Source organism: Rhodamnia argentea, chromosome 6 (assembly GCF_020921035.1).
Source record: "Rhodamnia argentea isolate NSW1041297 chromosome 6, ASM2092103v1, whole genome shotgun sequence".
NCBI lineage: Eukaryota > Viridiplantae > Streptophyta > Magnoliopsida > Myrtales > Myrtaceae > Rhodamnia > Rhodamnia argentea.
The window spans coordinates 29,057,941-29,073,781 of record NC_063155.1 but is presented as its reverse complement, the minus strand read 5'-3'; the positions used below and the strand labels follow the sequence as shown (position 1 = coordinate 29,073,781).

The window sequence follows — 15,841 nt, the reverse complement described above, 5'->3', positions numbered from 1 at the left end:
GGCCCGAATCTTTCAAAACAACCCATAGGACGCGTCTTCTTCAAAGACTTTTCCAAGTTGCATGAATTCTCATAGGAGAATTCGTTCCTAGGAAACTTCTCTGCAATTCATACTTTCAGTAGAAATCCGTCCCTATCAAAATGCCATGCAAAGCACGACGGCACGACAATGCAAGCCAGCAACTGCGGATCAACGACATTGAGCGTCAATTGATCTCTCACGGCATTGCGGAATTGTCCTTATCATACCGTCGATTAAACAAGAATCATCTAATCAACAGCTGTTTCGCGACTTGGCCCAAGAAAAGAAAAGGGAAGGGAAAGTAACGCAAATGGTTATTGAATTTTGTTCTAATGTGCAATTTGATCCCCGAGCTTTTAATTTGTTTAATGTGGTCCATGAACTTATGATACATGTTCAATTTAGTCCCAATTTAGTCCTTAGACTATATGAACATGTCCAATGTTGCCCTTGATCTTAAATTAATAAAATGACTATATTGAACATTTTTAGATAATTCAAGGACTACATTAAACATGTATCGAAAGTCGAAAGAAGATATTGAGCGAATTAAAAGTTCGGGGACCAAATTGAATATTAGGTTAAAGTTCATAGACCATATTGAATATTAGGACAAAGTTTACGGATTACGTTGTATAGTGAGTCAAAATTCAAAGGGCATTTATGTCATTATCTCAAAAGGAGAAGGGAGCGTCTTGACCGAGAAAGACACCAACTCTGCGTATGAAAAGGACTTTTTGACTAATCAACCTATTGAGGACCCCAATCCATGCTCACGAAGGGAATCAAAAGGAACTTCCGGTCCCAAAATAGTACAAGGTTGTCCAAAACTCCTTTTGACTAAGACAATGAAAAGCTTTCGAATCAACCCGCGACCTCTTCAAATTCAACCCCCACCTATGTCTCCCTCACAGGCCATGGGCAGCTCCATTCTTGAACAAGACATTTTCATTCACGTCTTACAGTTACAATGAGAAAAATGTCCCCTGTTTCAATGCTCTGTTTCTTGCTCTTTCAACTCCTATTTCCTTCTCTAGCGCAATCGGACGGCGACATAACCGTCGGATCTTATCTGACCGCGATAAACGACAACTCTTCGTGGCTTTCACCTTCGGGGGAATTTGCATTCGGCTTTCGTCCACTACCTGCCAACCGCAACGACGGTGGCGAGGTCTTCTTGCTCTCCATTTGGTATAGCAAGATACCTTCAAGAACGATCGTCTGGTTCGCAAATGGAGACCGTCCTGCACCTGAATATTCGAAGGTAACGCTCACTTCCAACCTTGGCCTGGTTCTCAGTGATCCACGAGGAGAAAGATTGTGGATGTCGGAGAACATTTTTGGTACCGTCACGCACGCTACTATCAACGACACGGGCAATTTTTTGATTCTTGGTTCGAACTTGGAGACATTATGGGCAAGCTTCGACGATCCTGACGACACATTGCTTCCTTCGCAAACGCTGGAAAAAAGTAAGTCCCTTTCCTCTCGTCAATCAGAGGGAAACTTTTCCAGAGGAAAATTCCAGCTTCGGATGCTGGACAGTGGAGACCTCACACTCAACACCATAAACCTGCCTTCCAGTTATGCAAACGAACCTTATTACAGCACTGGAACTGCCCGAGATTCTAACACGTCGAGCCCGGGGAAAGAAGTCGTGTTCGATGACTCGGGTTCTTCGTATGTGCTGAGAGAAAATGGCGATAAAGTTTACCTCTCGCAGGTGAAAGTACCTTCAGCATCAGAGTTTTACCACAGAATTACGCTGAGCTTCGATGGGGTTTTGACTCAATACGTACACCCCAAGAATTCTGATTCTAATGGAAGCTGGATCTCTCTGTGGTCTGAACCTGAAAATATATGCACTGCCGTTCCTGTTTCACGCGGCTCTGGTATTTGTGGCTACAACAGCATTTGTTCCCTGGGCGACAATAACAGGCCAAAATGTGGCTGCCCCGACAAATACATTTTGCTTGACCCCAATGATGAGTATGGCAGTTGCAGACCTAACTTCACACTGAGTTGTGAGGAAGATGAGAAGAAGCTGAAGCAGGGTTCCATGGAGGATCTTTACACTTTCGTAGAGCTAGAGCATGCGGGTTGGCCGACGTCTGAATATGCCCTGCTGGAGCCTTTCTCCGAAGATGAATGCAGAAACTCATGCTTGCACGACTGCATGTGTGCGGCTGCCGGTTTCAGGGATGGCAACAGTTGCTGGAAGAAGAAGCTTCCACTCTCCAACGGAAGAGTTGATCCAAATTTGAACGGAAAGTTCCTAATCAAAGTCCCGAAGCGTGACTTAAGTCTTACAAACGCTTCCCAATTTCCAATCCCAAAGGGAAAGATAAAAGACCACGATCATAGAATTTTCATTTTGGTTGGATCAACGCTATTTGGAACTTCTGTGTTCTTCAATTTTCTACTCATTGGTGCTATCATTTGGGGTTTTTTCTTCGTCCACCGCAAGAAGCTCAAGAAAATATCCACCAAAGAGAATGTCGTGGAATCGAATTTGCGTTATTTCACTTACCGGGAGCTTTTCCAAGCCACGGATGGGTTCAAGGAAGAGATAGGCCGGGGATCTTTCGGGATTGTTTATAAAGGGGTGATGTCTAACAATGCAGCAATTGCCGTGAAGAAGCTAGCTAGTGTGATGTCCCAGGAGGAGGAGTTCAGAACAGAAGTCAATGTGATAGGCCAGACCCATCACAAGAATCTGGTTAGGTTACTTGGTTTCTGTGATGAAGGTCAAGAAAGGTTGCTCGTTTATGAGTTCTTGAGCAACGGCACGCTGTCAAGCCTTCTCTTTTCAGGTGAATCCAAACCCAGTTGGATCCAGAGATGCCATATCGCTTTAGGAATTGCCAGGGGATTGCTATACTTGCATGAAGAGTGCACTACACAAATCATCCACTGCGACATAAAGCCACAGAACATACTTCTCGACGACTACCACAACGGAAGAATCTCCGATTTTGGGCTTGCCAAGCTCCTGAAGATGAACCAGAGCCATACTCAGACGAATATCAGAGGAACAAGAGGGTACGTCGCTCCTGAATGGTTCAGGAACTTGCCAATCACTGTGAAAGTGGACGTCTATAGCTACGGTGTGTTGCTTCTAGAGATAATATGCTGCAGGAGTTGTTTGGGGAGCGAGGCGAGCAGAGAAGGAGAGGGAGAGATATTGACCGATTGGGCTTATGATTGCTTCATGAACGGAAGGCTGGAAGCACTGGTTGAAGGTGACACGGAGGGTCTGAGTAACAGGACGAAGCTGAAGAATTTGGTCATGATCGCGTTTTGGTGTATTCAAGAGGACCCTTCCTTGAGGCCAACGATGAAGAAAGTGACACAGATGCTGGAAGGAGCAGTGAAAGTGCAGGTCCCTCCATGTCCATTCCCCTTGAACAGCAGCATCTCCTCCTTCCTTCACCCAAATTGCACAGGGCTTAAGTGATAAGTGATATGAACTATGAATAGCAATCTTCTCACGCTGGTCGTGAACATGTTGTCTTCGCTACATCCATTTTTGCAGCTCGCTAGGTAGCTTACGTAGGAGGAGAACCTGCGGTTGCCAATGTACGCTGCACTAATTTTATATGTAATCCCCGATAATAATAGAGAAGGGCTATTTCGATATCGAATGTATTACTGAAGAATGCGTTGTTACAGTAAGAATTTCTCAGCTCGCACTTATCTGCATAGATTTTGTACGTGGGTGATCAGCATTCACCTTGACACCAGCTTGCACAAGGTAGAGGAACCAAAAATCAATACATGCAGAGTTTGGAACCACTGCAGACTAGTGCCACCATCTCAATTCCCCTATGCATAATGTGATGATGCACCGTATCAAGAACATTGGGTTTTAGACTTCATCCTACAGCCAAGTTCAAATGAGAGAGAATTGCCGGACGGTCCATGACCAAGATCAAGACTCGGTCACTTTGGCAAACTATTAAACATTCGGCTTCTGAAACCTCCGTCAAATGAAATGATGGAAGAAAGATAAGCCTTCCCTTGGACATGAAGCAAATATTAGTTTCACTCAATGATTGACTGGCAAGGTGGATCATCTTCTTCTTAAAACTTTTCACAAGATTCAAATATTCGGAAGCGAAATCATACGTGAGTAAAAGATGTGATTGAGGAAAGTGAGTGAAGATGGCCTTCTCCATGGTCCAATGACTCGTTGGAAATTCAAGCTGCAATTATACTTTGAACCAGACTGTGTCAATTGATAGGGTGGTGTTTTTGGCTTCTGGTCATGGTAATTCTGATAAGAAAAAGCTTGGAAACTTGTTTGTATGGAAAGAAAGACATTAAGGTGTGTTGGCATAAACTAATGGGATTTAAACCAAACTAGACATCCATCCGCAATCGCACGGGTAAAGTTAAAAGTAATCACAAAAAGAGCAAAAGTGAAATGCCATACATTTTCAAGTCCACATTTTCTCTTGTAATCAATCTCTTTCAGCAAACCTAGAGCCTCTCTTTTCAAACCTCATCAATCCAAGGAAAGAAATTTACAAACTTTAACTGACAATTTAAATTTCGGAAGCATCTCCCATGTTTGATCACCCTCCTTTAGCTTTATGGGACTTTAGCATCAGAAGCCCACTTGTCTTGGTTTTTTTTTTTTTTGTTTTTGGTATCCGAGGATCCGCACGGCTTACGCCCGTGACTATACCTCGGGGGAGACTAGCTCAGCAACCCACCGTTAGGCCCCCCACTTAAATCACGAAATGCGGTCAGGAGTTTCGAACCATCGACGTAGAAAAGCCCATTAGTTTGTTCATCTTATGCTACTTAAAGAAACGAAAAGGCTTCTGTTTCGACCAAAAACAAAACGATTTAAAGAGGAGAAAGATAAACAAAATCGACATCCAATTTAATGCCCATTCGGTACAAGTGCAGCCATACTGCAGTTGTGTGGTACTGCGAAATCCTGTTAATTGGAATCTAGAGGTCGTCTCTTTCTTGCTTTGCCCTTGCTGGATGCAAGCTCGGGAGCATGTTCTCAGTCTGTCGAGGGCTATTATACCCCTGCTCTGCAAATTGGGACCATGAGGAGTTCTCATGGAATTAGCTGAGCTCGAAGGGTTTTAGCTCAAGAGTGAGGTTGATGAAGCTTTGCTTGAATGTCTCTGTTACTTATATTCTAGCGGAGAGAGACATTTAGCTTCACATTGTTTGTGGGCTGAAATCTGTGTGGGCTTTGCGATGTCTTGGTTGTTCTGGGGACTGTAATGGGCCGACATGCTGTTGTAAGCTGTGAGGATGGTTTTGGGCCTGTCAGAGATCCGGCCCCCCCATTAAAAAAGATAATCAACACGAGTTTTTCGCCAATTTTCGAAACCCAAGATTAATATACGTATTTTTCCATTTTGGAAATTTAAAGACGGTACCCTTTTTTCCCCAAAAGGAAATGGGGTCTAAAAGGGGTGGCTGCCCAGTCAGCCTTCGATTGTTCCAGGAAACCATCCGGGCCGTCCGTTTGTTCCCTCCCTCGCGATGAAGACAGCGTCGGTCGGACCGCACCCCTCCCTGCGCTCCGGATTTTATAAGGCATCGTCCCCGACAACTCTGAAAATATTCGTTCCGAATAATCTGTCGCAGATCCTTCACTCCTGAGATCGTACGCGGACATTGAATTCCTTGAATCGTCTCTCTAGGATTCGGACGTTCACGAACTGCTTGCGGTTTTTTCTTGCTTTTTTACTTGGAAAGGAGTGAATAGATTTGTGGGTTGCTTGATTTGCGATCTCGCTTTTGGTGTTCCCGGAAAGTACGATCTTTGTGGGGATAAGTTCGTCGTTAGTCGTCGGTAAATAGGGAGTTGTTGAATCGGAGGATGAACGATCAGCCTCACTTAATGAATCAGGCGCCGATGATGATGAATCAGAGCCCGATGATAAACCCGCCTCCTCCGCAGGTAATCATGAATCATCCCCAACTGATGAGCGCGTCTCAGTCCATGAGCCAGCCCCCTCAATTGCTGAGCCAGCCCCAGTTGATTGGCCAGTCTCAGATGTTGAGTCAATCTCAGGTACCCAGTATGAACAGGAGTTACAAGATGTGGCCTCAGAAGCAGAAGCAGCAGCAGCAGCAGCAGCTTTCGCTTGATCCGAATGTGCAGTTCCTCGGCTCGATGAACCCGGGTTTTGGGTCTTTGAAGCAGCCAATGATGCCATTACCCGGTAGAAGCAATTGGAAGGGCAAGAAGCCCAATGATAAGCGGAATGACCCGAGGAAGGTCCCAAAGGCGATCCCTAATGCGGGGATGAGCGGTGGCGCCGGTGGCAAGGGGTACCAGCCCCCTGCTCTCAGCGATTTGCAGTACCAGAATCGCCTAAAGTCAAAAAAATATTACCCCAAGAAGAAGTTCAATAATCGGTTTGCGCCGTATGCGCCCAGGAACACGACTTCATTTATCATTAGAGCGAAGAAGTCAGGCGGCATTGCCTCGATGGTGTCCCCGTGTCCGGTAACGCCAGCAGTGTTGCCGACGCCAATATTTTCGCCTTCTAGAGAGGTGTTGGTTGATATGGCAAAGGAGGAGTGGGGTGTGGACGGGTATGGGTCCATGAAGGGTCTCATTAGGCTACGGAATGAGGTAGAGATCAGGGACAACGAGGAGGAGGAGGATGAGAATGAGGAGGACAATAATGGGTCTAGTGAGAGTGATGTAGAAGAGGAGAAGGATAGCGTGATGAGCAGACTGGATCATGAAATGAATCGGTTTGAGATGGTTTACCCCAATTACGGTTCTGATTATAGCAATTTACTGGTGAATAGGGTGGATGATCAAGATACCCACATTGCGCAACTTGAGGAAGAAAATCTAGCTTTGAGAGAAAGGCTCTTCTTGATGGAGCGGGATATGGAGGACTTGAGGAGGAGGTTGAGCTTCCTCGAGAGGCAGAACCATGTGGACGAGGATGCGAATGAGGAGGTAGTGGAGAATGAGTCTGAAAATGAGAGTGAGGAAGAATGCAATGTTCATGTTCTGGGTGGTGTGAGCAAAGGAGAGGACATGGATTGTGTGGATGGTGATGTAGGTGGAAGGGATGTTAAGTTCGATGGTGATGCCAAAGAAGAGAAATATGATTCAACACTAGGAAATAAAGCTGTTCTGGAGGTTGCTATGGAAGAGTTTACTTCAAATGAAGCAATTCTAAAAGAAGATGAGTCAAGATATGAGGAACAATGTGATGGGGTTATCCTGGGAAGAGTAAAATCCGGGGGGGATGAGGGGACCAACGTTGGAGAGGACGAGGTCTCGGATGAAGTGGATGCTAAACGGGACGAGTGCGAACATAGGGACGATGCAAATGTGCCTTTGGAGAAGAGCGTTGGCGATGATCATTTATTTTGCTAGCTTTCGTCCATCTTAAGCCTCCTCTACTGTTTGATATTGGTTAGGGGCATGTTATCTTATGCCATAATTCGTTGATTGGCAAGCTTCTTTCTCAGTGCTCCATAAATAATTCCGATTCTGGGGCATTTATTGGTGTTGCTTGTTAGCTGAGAGTGAAAACATGGGTCAATGGGCTTCCAAACTTAGCCATTTCTCTGCTCTTTTCAGTTAATAACCCTCGTTGGTTTACTTCACTCTCTTCTTTATACTGGAGTATTGTGATCTTGTGGATTCTTACTTTATGTCTGGAAAGCATTTGAGATTGAGTGTGAGTAGGTTTATGTTTTAAGCTTCTGATGTCATGAAAACCACATTTCCTTGGACTGCATTACTTATAGATATGTTATGCATTTACATCTCTGAAACCAGACTGTGTAAGTTAATGTAATATAGGAGGGAGGACCACTCATTCAAGTCCTTTGTGGTCTGGATGTTTGTCTCAGTTGCTATATGATTGCATCAATCGGATTAGAAGCTAACTGTACTAGTGAGTAGTTCTTCTTTGAGGAGAAGCCTTGTTGGATTTGTTTTTCTTCTTCTCCTGGAACATGCAGTAGTTTTCAGTATTTTCGTAGCAAGATCAGCCACCTTTAATGTATGGTGATGTTCATCTTTTCCTTGTTAAAAAAAGGTGTAATTTTCTTGATTATACTGACATTCAGAGATGGATTGTTGCCCAAGTGTGCTGAATATGTACAAATTCACCATCTTTTATATCTGATGAGATCACTGGTGTCTATACTCTAAAGGTTTCTTGGTGAAGGTTTTTTTGAGCCTGATATCGGGGACACCTGTGATATGATGATGGTCAACACCTCTGGCTGATCCTTTGCACATCTAGGCAAGTATCTGATTGAAGGTGGGCAGGAAAGATTATCTCTCTTCCCCCCCCGGGCGATCAATCGACTGCATTTGTTTAAGGAGAGAATTTTGACTCGTGGAGATTAGCAAGACTTGGGAAAGCCAGTGGTAGTCTTGTCGTACTCTTGGGTTCACTTGTGGCAGTTGGCTTTTCCTGAAAAGGGATGAATGTGTGAGAATTTTTGTTGAGACACAAACTCTGTTCCTCTCTTTTGCTGTTGGTGCATCCGACATCAGAGCTTTCATTTCACGTCTTCATGTATAGATCCTACCAAATGATGTTGTTGTCAGTTGTTTAAAAGTTAGCTTTAGTTTGTCTTAAGGATAGCTCGATCCGGTTGTAGCAATCGGACTTATCTTGAGTTGGATAGGCAGAATAACCGACAATTGAGTCAAGGAGATAACATCATCACCTTCTCCTTACATTGATATACTTGTGCCCTTAACATGGATTACTGTGGATCAGTTACTGTTGCTTATAGAGATCTACTTGGTGTTCTTACGCAAAGGCAAGAACGGGACGAATGGCATATTTGTGTGTGAAAGTGATATGTTGTTACTCATCCTTGTTCTGGGAAGGGATGCGAAAAGATGTCTTAAGGAGTCTTAATTTTACCAGTTTAAAAAGATTCCAAGCATGGCAAAGTATGTTTGCAGAGTTTGATTGCCCGTAATCTTTGTCAACCATTCTCTCATAAGAGCAATATTTTTTCCTTGCTTAATCGTAGTTTGTTGGCTCTTTCCTAAATGTTTTGCAGGAAGGACATGCCATTTTGTTTCTCAGTTGCGAATTGTTCTTGGTGCATGATTTTAAATGGTGCATCGTGTAGAGATATGGACGAGCCGCCATTCATGGAGGGGATGGACCAGCCAAGCAAGCACGAAAATTGAAGAAAAATGAAATGTTATTAAATCAAATGTTTACATATAGCCGGCGTGATTGTAAATCTGGTAGACATACATTGGCTTGTGTCATGCAATGTCTGGGAAGCAAACATAGTAGCAGATTTACTTTGTTCTATCCACACGGAGATGCACAAAGACTATGTTGTTGTAACCCCGACTGATCCTGATTCTGTCGTCTGCATATCTGCGAGAGAAAATAGAGGTATGCGTGCATGATAGGATCAAATTCTGGGGGTGTTAACTGTTGAGTCGTTTAGAAGACAGAGGAGACGCAAATCTTACAGAAGCTCCAGCTTAAACTTGGTCTCCATTTCCACAGGATATCCAAGTGGGCCTCCGATGATAGCGGCATCATCCATCGTGACATCATACGAATTGGTGCCGGATTTCCTGTGAAGGTATGAGATCTGGTGAAGCTATGCCTTCAAATTTGCCTAAACTGCAGTGCAGTTCCCAGATCTGTGAACATGAATTTGTGAAATGTGAAGGACTTCCTCTCCCCCGCCCCTCGGAGTAACAAGGAGTTGCGTCGCGGTGAACGCTTCAAAAATTGAAGTAAGCAAAACTCAATGTCTATAACCCGCTCTTACTTGGCTTTGAAACAGTTTCACCATTTTCACTAGTCCAAGGATGTTTCAACTGAGCTTGTTGGAGAATCAGTTAGGAGAATAAGTTCTTGATTTGACTCCATATATTTCTTAAAAAATGAATGATTTGAAATATATTTTTTCAAAAATGATTGTTTGTATCTCTTACAAAAATGAATGAACAATTATATATCGTTGTATATTTTTATTGTTCACGTATCAAACATAAATTTTTATCGCTAATATTTTTTTTTCGTTGAGGCATATCGTGTCTATAACCCGCTCTTACTTGGCTTTGAAACTCTTTCACCATTTTCACTAGTCCAAGGATGTTTCAGCTGAGCTTGTTGGAGAATCAATTAGGAGAATAAGTTCCTAATTCGACTCCACATATTTCTTTAAAAATGAATAATTTGGAATACAATTTTTTCAAAAACAGTTGCTTGTATTTCTTACAAAAATGAATGAACAATTATATATCGTTATATATTTTTATTGTTCACGTATCAAACATAAATTTTTATAGCTAATATTTTTTTTTCATTGAGGCGTATCGTGTCTATAACCCGCTCTTACTTGGCTTTGAAACTCTTTCACCATTTTCACTAGTCCAAGGATGTTTCAGCTGAGCTTGTTGGAGAATCAGTTAGGAGAATAAGTTCCTAATTCGATTCCACATATTTCTTTAAAAATGAATAATTTGGAATACAATTTTTTCAAAAACGATTGTTTGTATCTCTTATAAAAATGAATGAACAAAATATATCGTTATATATTTTTATTGTTCACGAAAATATTAGACGTAAATTTTTATGGATAATAATTCTTTTTTATTGAGTAATTATTTCAAGTGATACGAGCGATCATTATTTAGAATAATAAGTAGTGATCCTCTTACTCCAATTCGGATTGATTGTGGCATTATAAATCACCTGGGAAACCAAAGAGCACCTGCTCGCACGCATATGTGAAAGTGCATGCGCAGGGGCAAGTGTGCAAGAGTGTTGAATACTTATATTCCAATTTGTTCTGTGATCCCTATATGCACACATAACGGATGGTGCTTCGTGCTGTCCGACAGGAACATCTATATTTGATCTTGCCTTTAGTATAATGTTCTCTACTATGAACCGGAAAACTAAGTGCCGCAGCATATATCCTACCCCGTGCAAAAGAGAAAGGAAAGCAAAATACTTACACAAATGTGCCATTCATGGAGAATCTCAGGCCAGGCAAGATGTTCGCCACAAATTTCATTTGTGCACTCTTTTTGACAATCTACAAGGAGCAGGACGAGCTTCATGAGCGATGGACTCATGCGACAACGTGATAGAAAGGACAATTTACTTATACCTACCTGTGTGCCCATCAGTCCATTAGCTGCATTCTCTATCCAACTGTCCGTCTCCATCTGCACCGCGCAGGACACAGATATGTAAGAAGCAATGAGATGCACTGAGAGACATGTGACCATTGTTTAAATGACACTGTTGTATTTTGTATAGCAAAAATTGTGTCGGACTGTTCTTGACATTGTCGGATTTTGTATGGCAAGATAATTGTGTTAGAATGCTTGTGGCATCTTGTTAACATAGAAAATTCAAGGACCAACTGGAAACAAAAAGCTGCAATACTAGCACCACGTTCATTCCATCAGGTTAGCATGATAGCCAAAAGAATGAAGTGCCAATCCATTCAGCTCGATGAAAGTCAGTAAACCTGATGATGGAGTCGTTGGGCATTGATTCTACTTTCTGCTGGCTCTGGGTCTTTAAGATTTCTAAGAATTGTCATCCCCAACACTTGAATACAGATGGGCAAAGTTCTAAAATGACGTGGCCATGGAAATGCGCACGAGACTTTGAACAACACTTGGTTCGATTCTCTGAGTCCTTTCAATGGCATTAGTACATAACCTGGAGCTAGGAAAACTAGCTCTTCAAGCTATTGCACCAGTAAATTAGGATTCTTCAAAAGTTTTTCCTCGATTCGTTTCGTTAGTTCCATGGATCTAATGTCATTATACTTTATGTCTATATATTGAGACTATGAGCAAAATAAAAGCAGTAATTCCCATGAAGATACCTGTGAACTCCAGATCATATTCCATTCACCTTCTACAAGTTCAAGCTCGCTGTCACCTTTGTTCTTGCTCGAAGATGTGATCTCATCAATTGCCTACAACAATGATTCAGCATTAGTTCAGTTAACATTCGGGCACCTCCTCAATCCAACTCTATGGTCATTAGATTCTCTTGGTAATTGAACGTTTGAGTTTACCTTTTCAATTCCTTTTCCAGTGGAAATAGCTGATAGTAACAACTGCCTAGGTTCAGTCAGCTTTTGCAGCACAAATGTGGTTCCCTGCACTACAACCAGATAAAGGCGTACCATTAGCCAAACATTTTTATGGCGGCTTCTGCCAATCAAATCCTAGGTTCTCATTTTTGCTAATAAGAAGGCAGTCTGAACAAGGAGATTTGGACCTTAATATGTCATTCACCTTATTTCCTCTCGAGATACGGAGGTTTCCAGATTCAGACAAATATGTAGTGTCTAACCATCCTTTTGCTTCATCTCCAAGAAGCCTAAATGGCACTGGATATGGAACCTTGAATGGTATAAATTTAAAGGAAAAAGCCGCCTTATCAAACCGAAAAAGGATCCTTTTTCCATCACTGACCGATGCAGCTGCCTGCAGGTAAACACTCAATTGATAAGTAAGGTCAGTCAACTAATATGAGAGGAAAGAAGATGACATTTTCCATCTAGTACCACATTGCTTGGTAAAGGATGGGAAGGATAAAAGAAACATATAAGCTGTAAAGTATATGATGCTGCACTGACACAAGCCATCCAAAGAAATGTTCATACCACATATCACCCACAATGACAGACATAATGACGGACGGCTTTTCATACAGCAGTCATCAATAAAGTCTAAGCTCATAGTCCTTAAAAGGAAGAAGGTCATACCTCTACTTTTAACTCGCCAATGGCTTCAGAGAATACCACGATATTGGATACGCGGGGATCATTCGACCTAAGATATATCTCTTGAAATACGCTAAACACGTCAACGCCGACAAATGTTCTCTGCAGATGATTTGGTGTGCTGTTAGTCTCTTCACATCATCCAAAATCTAGAACACATAAGAATTGGACATTTTTATGAAATTGGCAGGCAGACAAGTTCCATAAAGATTCTCATCTTCTGCATCTCACGTGTTTTGCCAATTTAAGTAAAGGGAAATTTCTGCACGTACACGGATTATCAAAACATCCAGATATATGTGAAGAAACAATTGAAGACCTGCATCTAAACGAGGACAAATCAGCCGAAATTATTTTGGAAGTCGAAATGAGCAACATAAAAAGAAGATATCATTTCTTCATTACTGTTCAACTTATCCAAGCAAATCACAGGGCTTCTAATACACCATGCTCCCCGTGGTGCCTCTATTGCAAATGGAAACCAAGCTCAAACATTACCTGAATCGGGGACGCTGTTCCAGGTCGAGTTGTGAACATCAATTGCCATCGACCTTCGATGAGATCAGAGCTTGTCTGCATAAAATTACTGCCGTGTCAACATGCCGAACACGCATAACCATCTTAAAAACCGGTAAAGCAACATAAGTATCTGCCTAACTAGGACAACGCACATTACTACTTTTGAAAATTACGTTCGAGCTTCCAAGCAGAAGTTTCTTCACCGGTGGACTGGTCTCAGTTTGTTGAAGATAATAATGAGCACAAACAGAGTAAAGAAGTGAAGGCAATGAGTGAAAATGAGCATGTACCGGATCTGGCACTCCTCCCAAAGTCTCCAGAACTTCAACTGCTCGCTGAACATCCTGCGAAAATCAATTTTGAATCAAGCCAATAGCCACGCGAACACGAGCCTAACGCGATTTCGTCAGGGAAAGAGGCATGAATCGCCCAACTCGCGGGTCACCTGGAGCTGCTGCGGATTAGCAGAGCGACCACGGCCTTGGATGCCGATGAGAGCTTCGATGAGCTGCGTCTCCGGATCAGTGAACGGAGAGGCCTCCTGCTGTTCGCCGACGAGAGAGGAGCGGCAAGCGACCAAGCCGTCGCGACCTCGGTTCCGGCGGTATTCGACGGACTTCGGAGAGCGGCGGTTGAGAGTTTGCGGGGCCAGAAGTGCAGGAGACGGCGTCGCCGTGTTGAACTGAAGCCTGTGGACGTGGGACGCCATTGGGGAAGACGCTGGAGGAAATTTGCAAGGCTCGCATGCGTGTTGGCGGATACGCTCCACGGAGAAAGAAGTCTCGAGCAGCGTAGTGCCACGTGGCCATCACTCGACCTGACACGTGGATGTTGAGATATTGTGTTGACATTGGTAATCGACTGGAAGCCTGATTGATTTAGAAGTGGATCGGGCCCCCGGCCCATTAGCTGATGCAAAGAGTTCAGATTGGTTCTGGAGGAGAAATAATATCTGAAGACAACTTTTTGGGATTTACATTTCAATCTCTACGATTTTGCCCTCGAACATTTAGTCATGTTAATTGTTGAAATCACTTTGTCTTACTCCGTAAGGATTCACAAACTTTAAATAGTATAAAGGATATTTTAAAAAAGGATTAATATCACGAAAAACCTCAAACTGGTACATTTGTGATAAATTTACTAAAACCTATTTTTTTACCATAAAAAATCATAAACTGGTACACTTGTGATAAATTTACTCAAATTAATTTTTTGATCACCAAAAACCTCAAACTGATAAACCTTTGATAAATTTATCCTAAATTAGTACACTTATGACAAATTACCATCCGTTAGGTTTCATTTAATTTTATCATCAAATTGTTGAGTTAGATGACACGTGGCAATTGTTGGGTGTGCATGTTCGGGGTTTTTACCTTCTGTTTGTCACAAATATATCAATTTAAGATTTTTTGTGGTATTAACCTAATTTAACGGAAACTAATGGAGGGTAAATTGCCACCGATATACCGGTTTAGTTATCAATATAGGGTAAATTTGTCACATGTATACTAGTTTGGAGTTTTTGGTGCTCGAAATAATAGTTTAGGGCAAATTTATCACAGATGTACCGATTTTTGGTTTATTGTGAGAAAAAAAATAGTTTGGAGTAAATTTGTCACATGCGTATCCGTTTCTGGGTTTTTGTGGTAAAAAAAATAGTTTTAGGTAAATTTGTCATATGCGTACTAGTTTGGAGTTTTTCATTATATTAACCCTTAAAAAAAATTACCTTCATTACAATATGCACATAGCAAGTTAGGATGAATATGGCTTTCTTTCTCTCTTTTTTTTCTTCCTCTTGCTTGCTTCTGGCAAAGCTCGCCCTACCATGGTGAAGCCAACCTCGCCAGAGGCAAGCAAGGCTTGCCTCGCCGGTGGCCGGATGTCGGGCTAGGCCGCTTGCTAGAGGACGAAGGAGAGAGGAAGGACGACGGAGGAGTCAGAGGGGGTGTTGTTTCAGAAGCGAGGAACATCGGCAAAACAACCTTGAAGAGTCGCACACTCCAAGACCCAGCATAGCCGGCCACGCATTCAAGATCATGGGGTCAATGGATGGCAAAACAAAAAACAAGGGCTCATAAATTCAACATGCCGATGTGTTTTGCTCTCCCACGTTAAGTCTACGAGAGCCGCGTTAAAATGCATAAATGACGTTGGACTGCTTTATCCTTATCATAGTCTAAGCAAGCTATACAGATAGACGTACGGGGAAATTAGTGAATTTACTTATAAATCCAACTACAGAGATGCAAATTTGATAGAATCATGAAAATTATCAAAAAGACATAAACCTATTGCAATTGTGCTGATTCAATCTTTTTTTTTTTTTTTAACCAATTGGGACTTAAACCTTTTATATTTGTTCCAATTCAATCCATTTGGCCGATCGGCGCCGAGGTGAACTATTTTTAATTATATAATATTTTTCAATATTTTTTGTTTTTCTTTTCTGGATAGGGTCAGTTGCCGGCGACCTGCCACTGGCCCTAACACCAAAAAAAAAAAAAAATACAATAAAAGAATAGTA

At 42.3% G+C, this 15,841-nt stretch overlaps 3 protein-coding genes across 3 annotated transcripts; 2 read left to right on the top strand and 1 right to left on the bottom strand.

The window, feature by feature from the left end:
- Positions 1-946: 946 nt before the first annotated feature.
- Positions 947-3,928, top strand: LOC115755348 (G-type lectin S-receptor-like serine/threonine-protein kinase LECRK3). The gene is made up of 2 exons (XM_030694709.2): positions 947-3,600; positions 3,766-3,928. Exon 1 carries the CDS (start codon positions 992-994, stop codon positions 3,476-3,478), a length of 2,487 nt encoding a protein of 828 aa, XP_030550569.2. The 5' UTR covers positions 947-991; the 3' UTR covers positions 3,479-3,600; positions 3,766-3,928.
- Positions 3,929-5,562: 1,634 nt separating this feature from the next.
- On the top strand, positions 5,563-8,121 carry LOC115726734. Its single transcript, XM_048280328.1, has one exon. It carries the CDS (start codon positions 5,876-5,878, stop codon positions 7,400-7,402), a length of 1,527 nt encoding a protein of 508 aa, XP_048136285.1. The 5' UTR covers positions 5,563-5,875; the 3' UTR covers positions 7,403-8,121.
- A 1,070-nt stretch (positions 8,122-9,191) lies between these two features.
- Positions 9,192-14,072, bottom strand: LOC115726747 (probable plastid-lipid-associated protein 12, chloroplastic). Its single transcript, XM_030656772.2, has 11 exons — positions 13,754-14,072; positions 13,599-13,652; positions 13,288-13,362; positions 12,772-12,891; positions 12,299-12,490; positions 12,076-12,159; positions 11,881-11,973; positions 11,153-11,206; positions 10,994-11,073; positions 9,491-9,598; positions 9,192-9,392 (listed from the first exon to the last, which is right to left on the bottom strand). The coding sequence occupies exons 1-11, from the start codon at positions 14,015-14,017 to the stop codon at positions 9,311-9,313; spliced, it is 1,206 nt and encodes a 401-aa protein (XP_030512632.1). The 5' UTR covers positions 14,018-14,072; the 3' UTR covers positions 9,192-9,310.
- Positions 14,073-15,841: the final 1,769 nt, after the last annotated feature.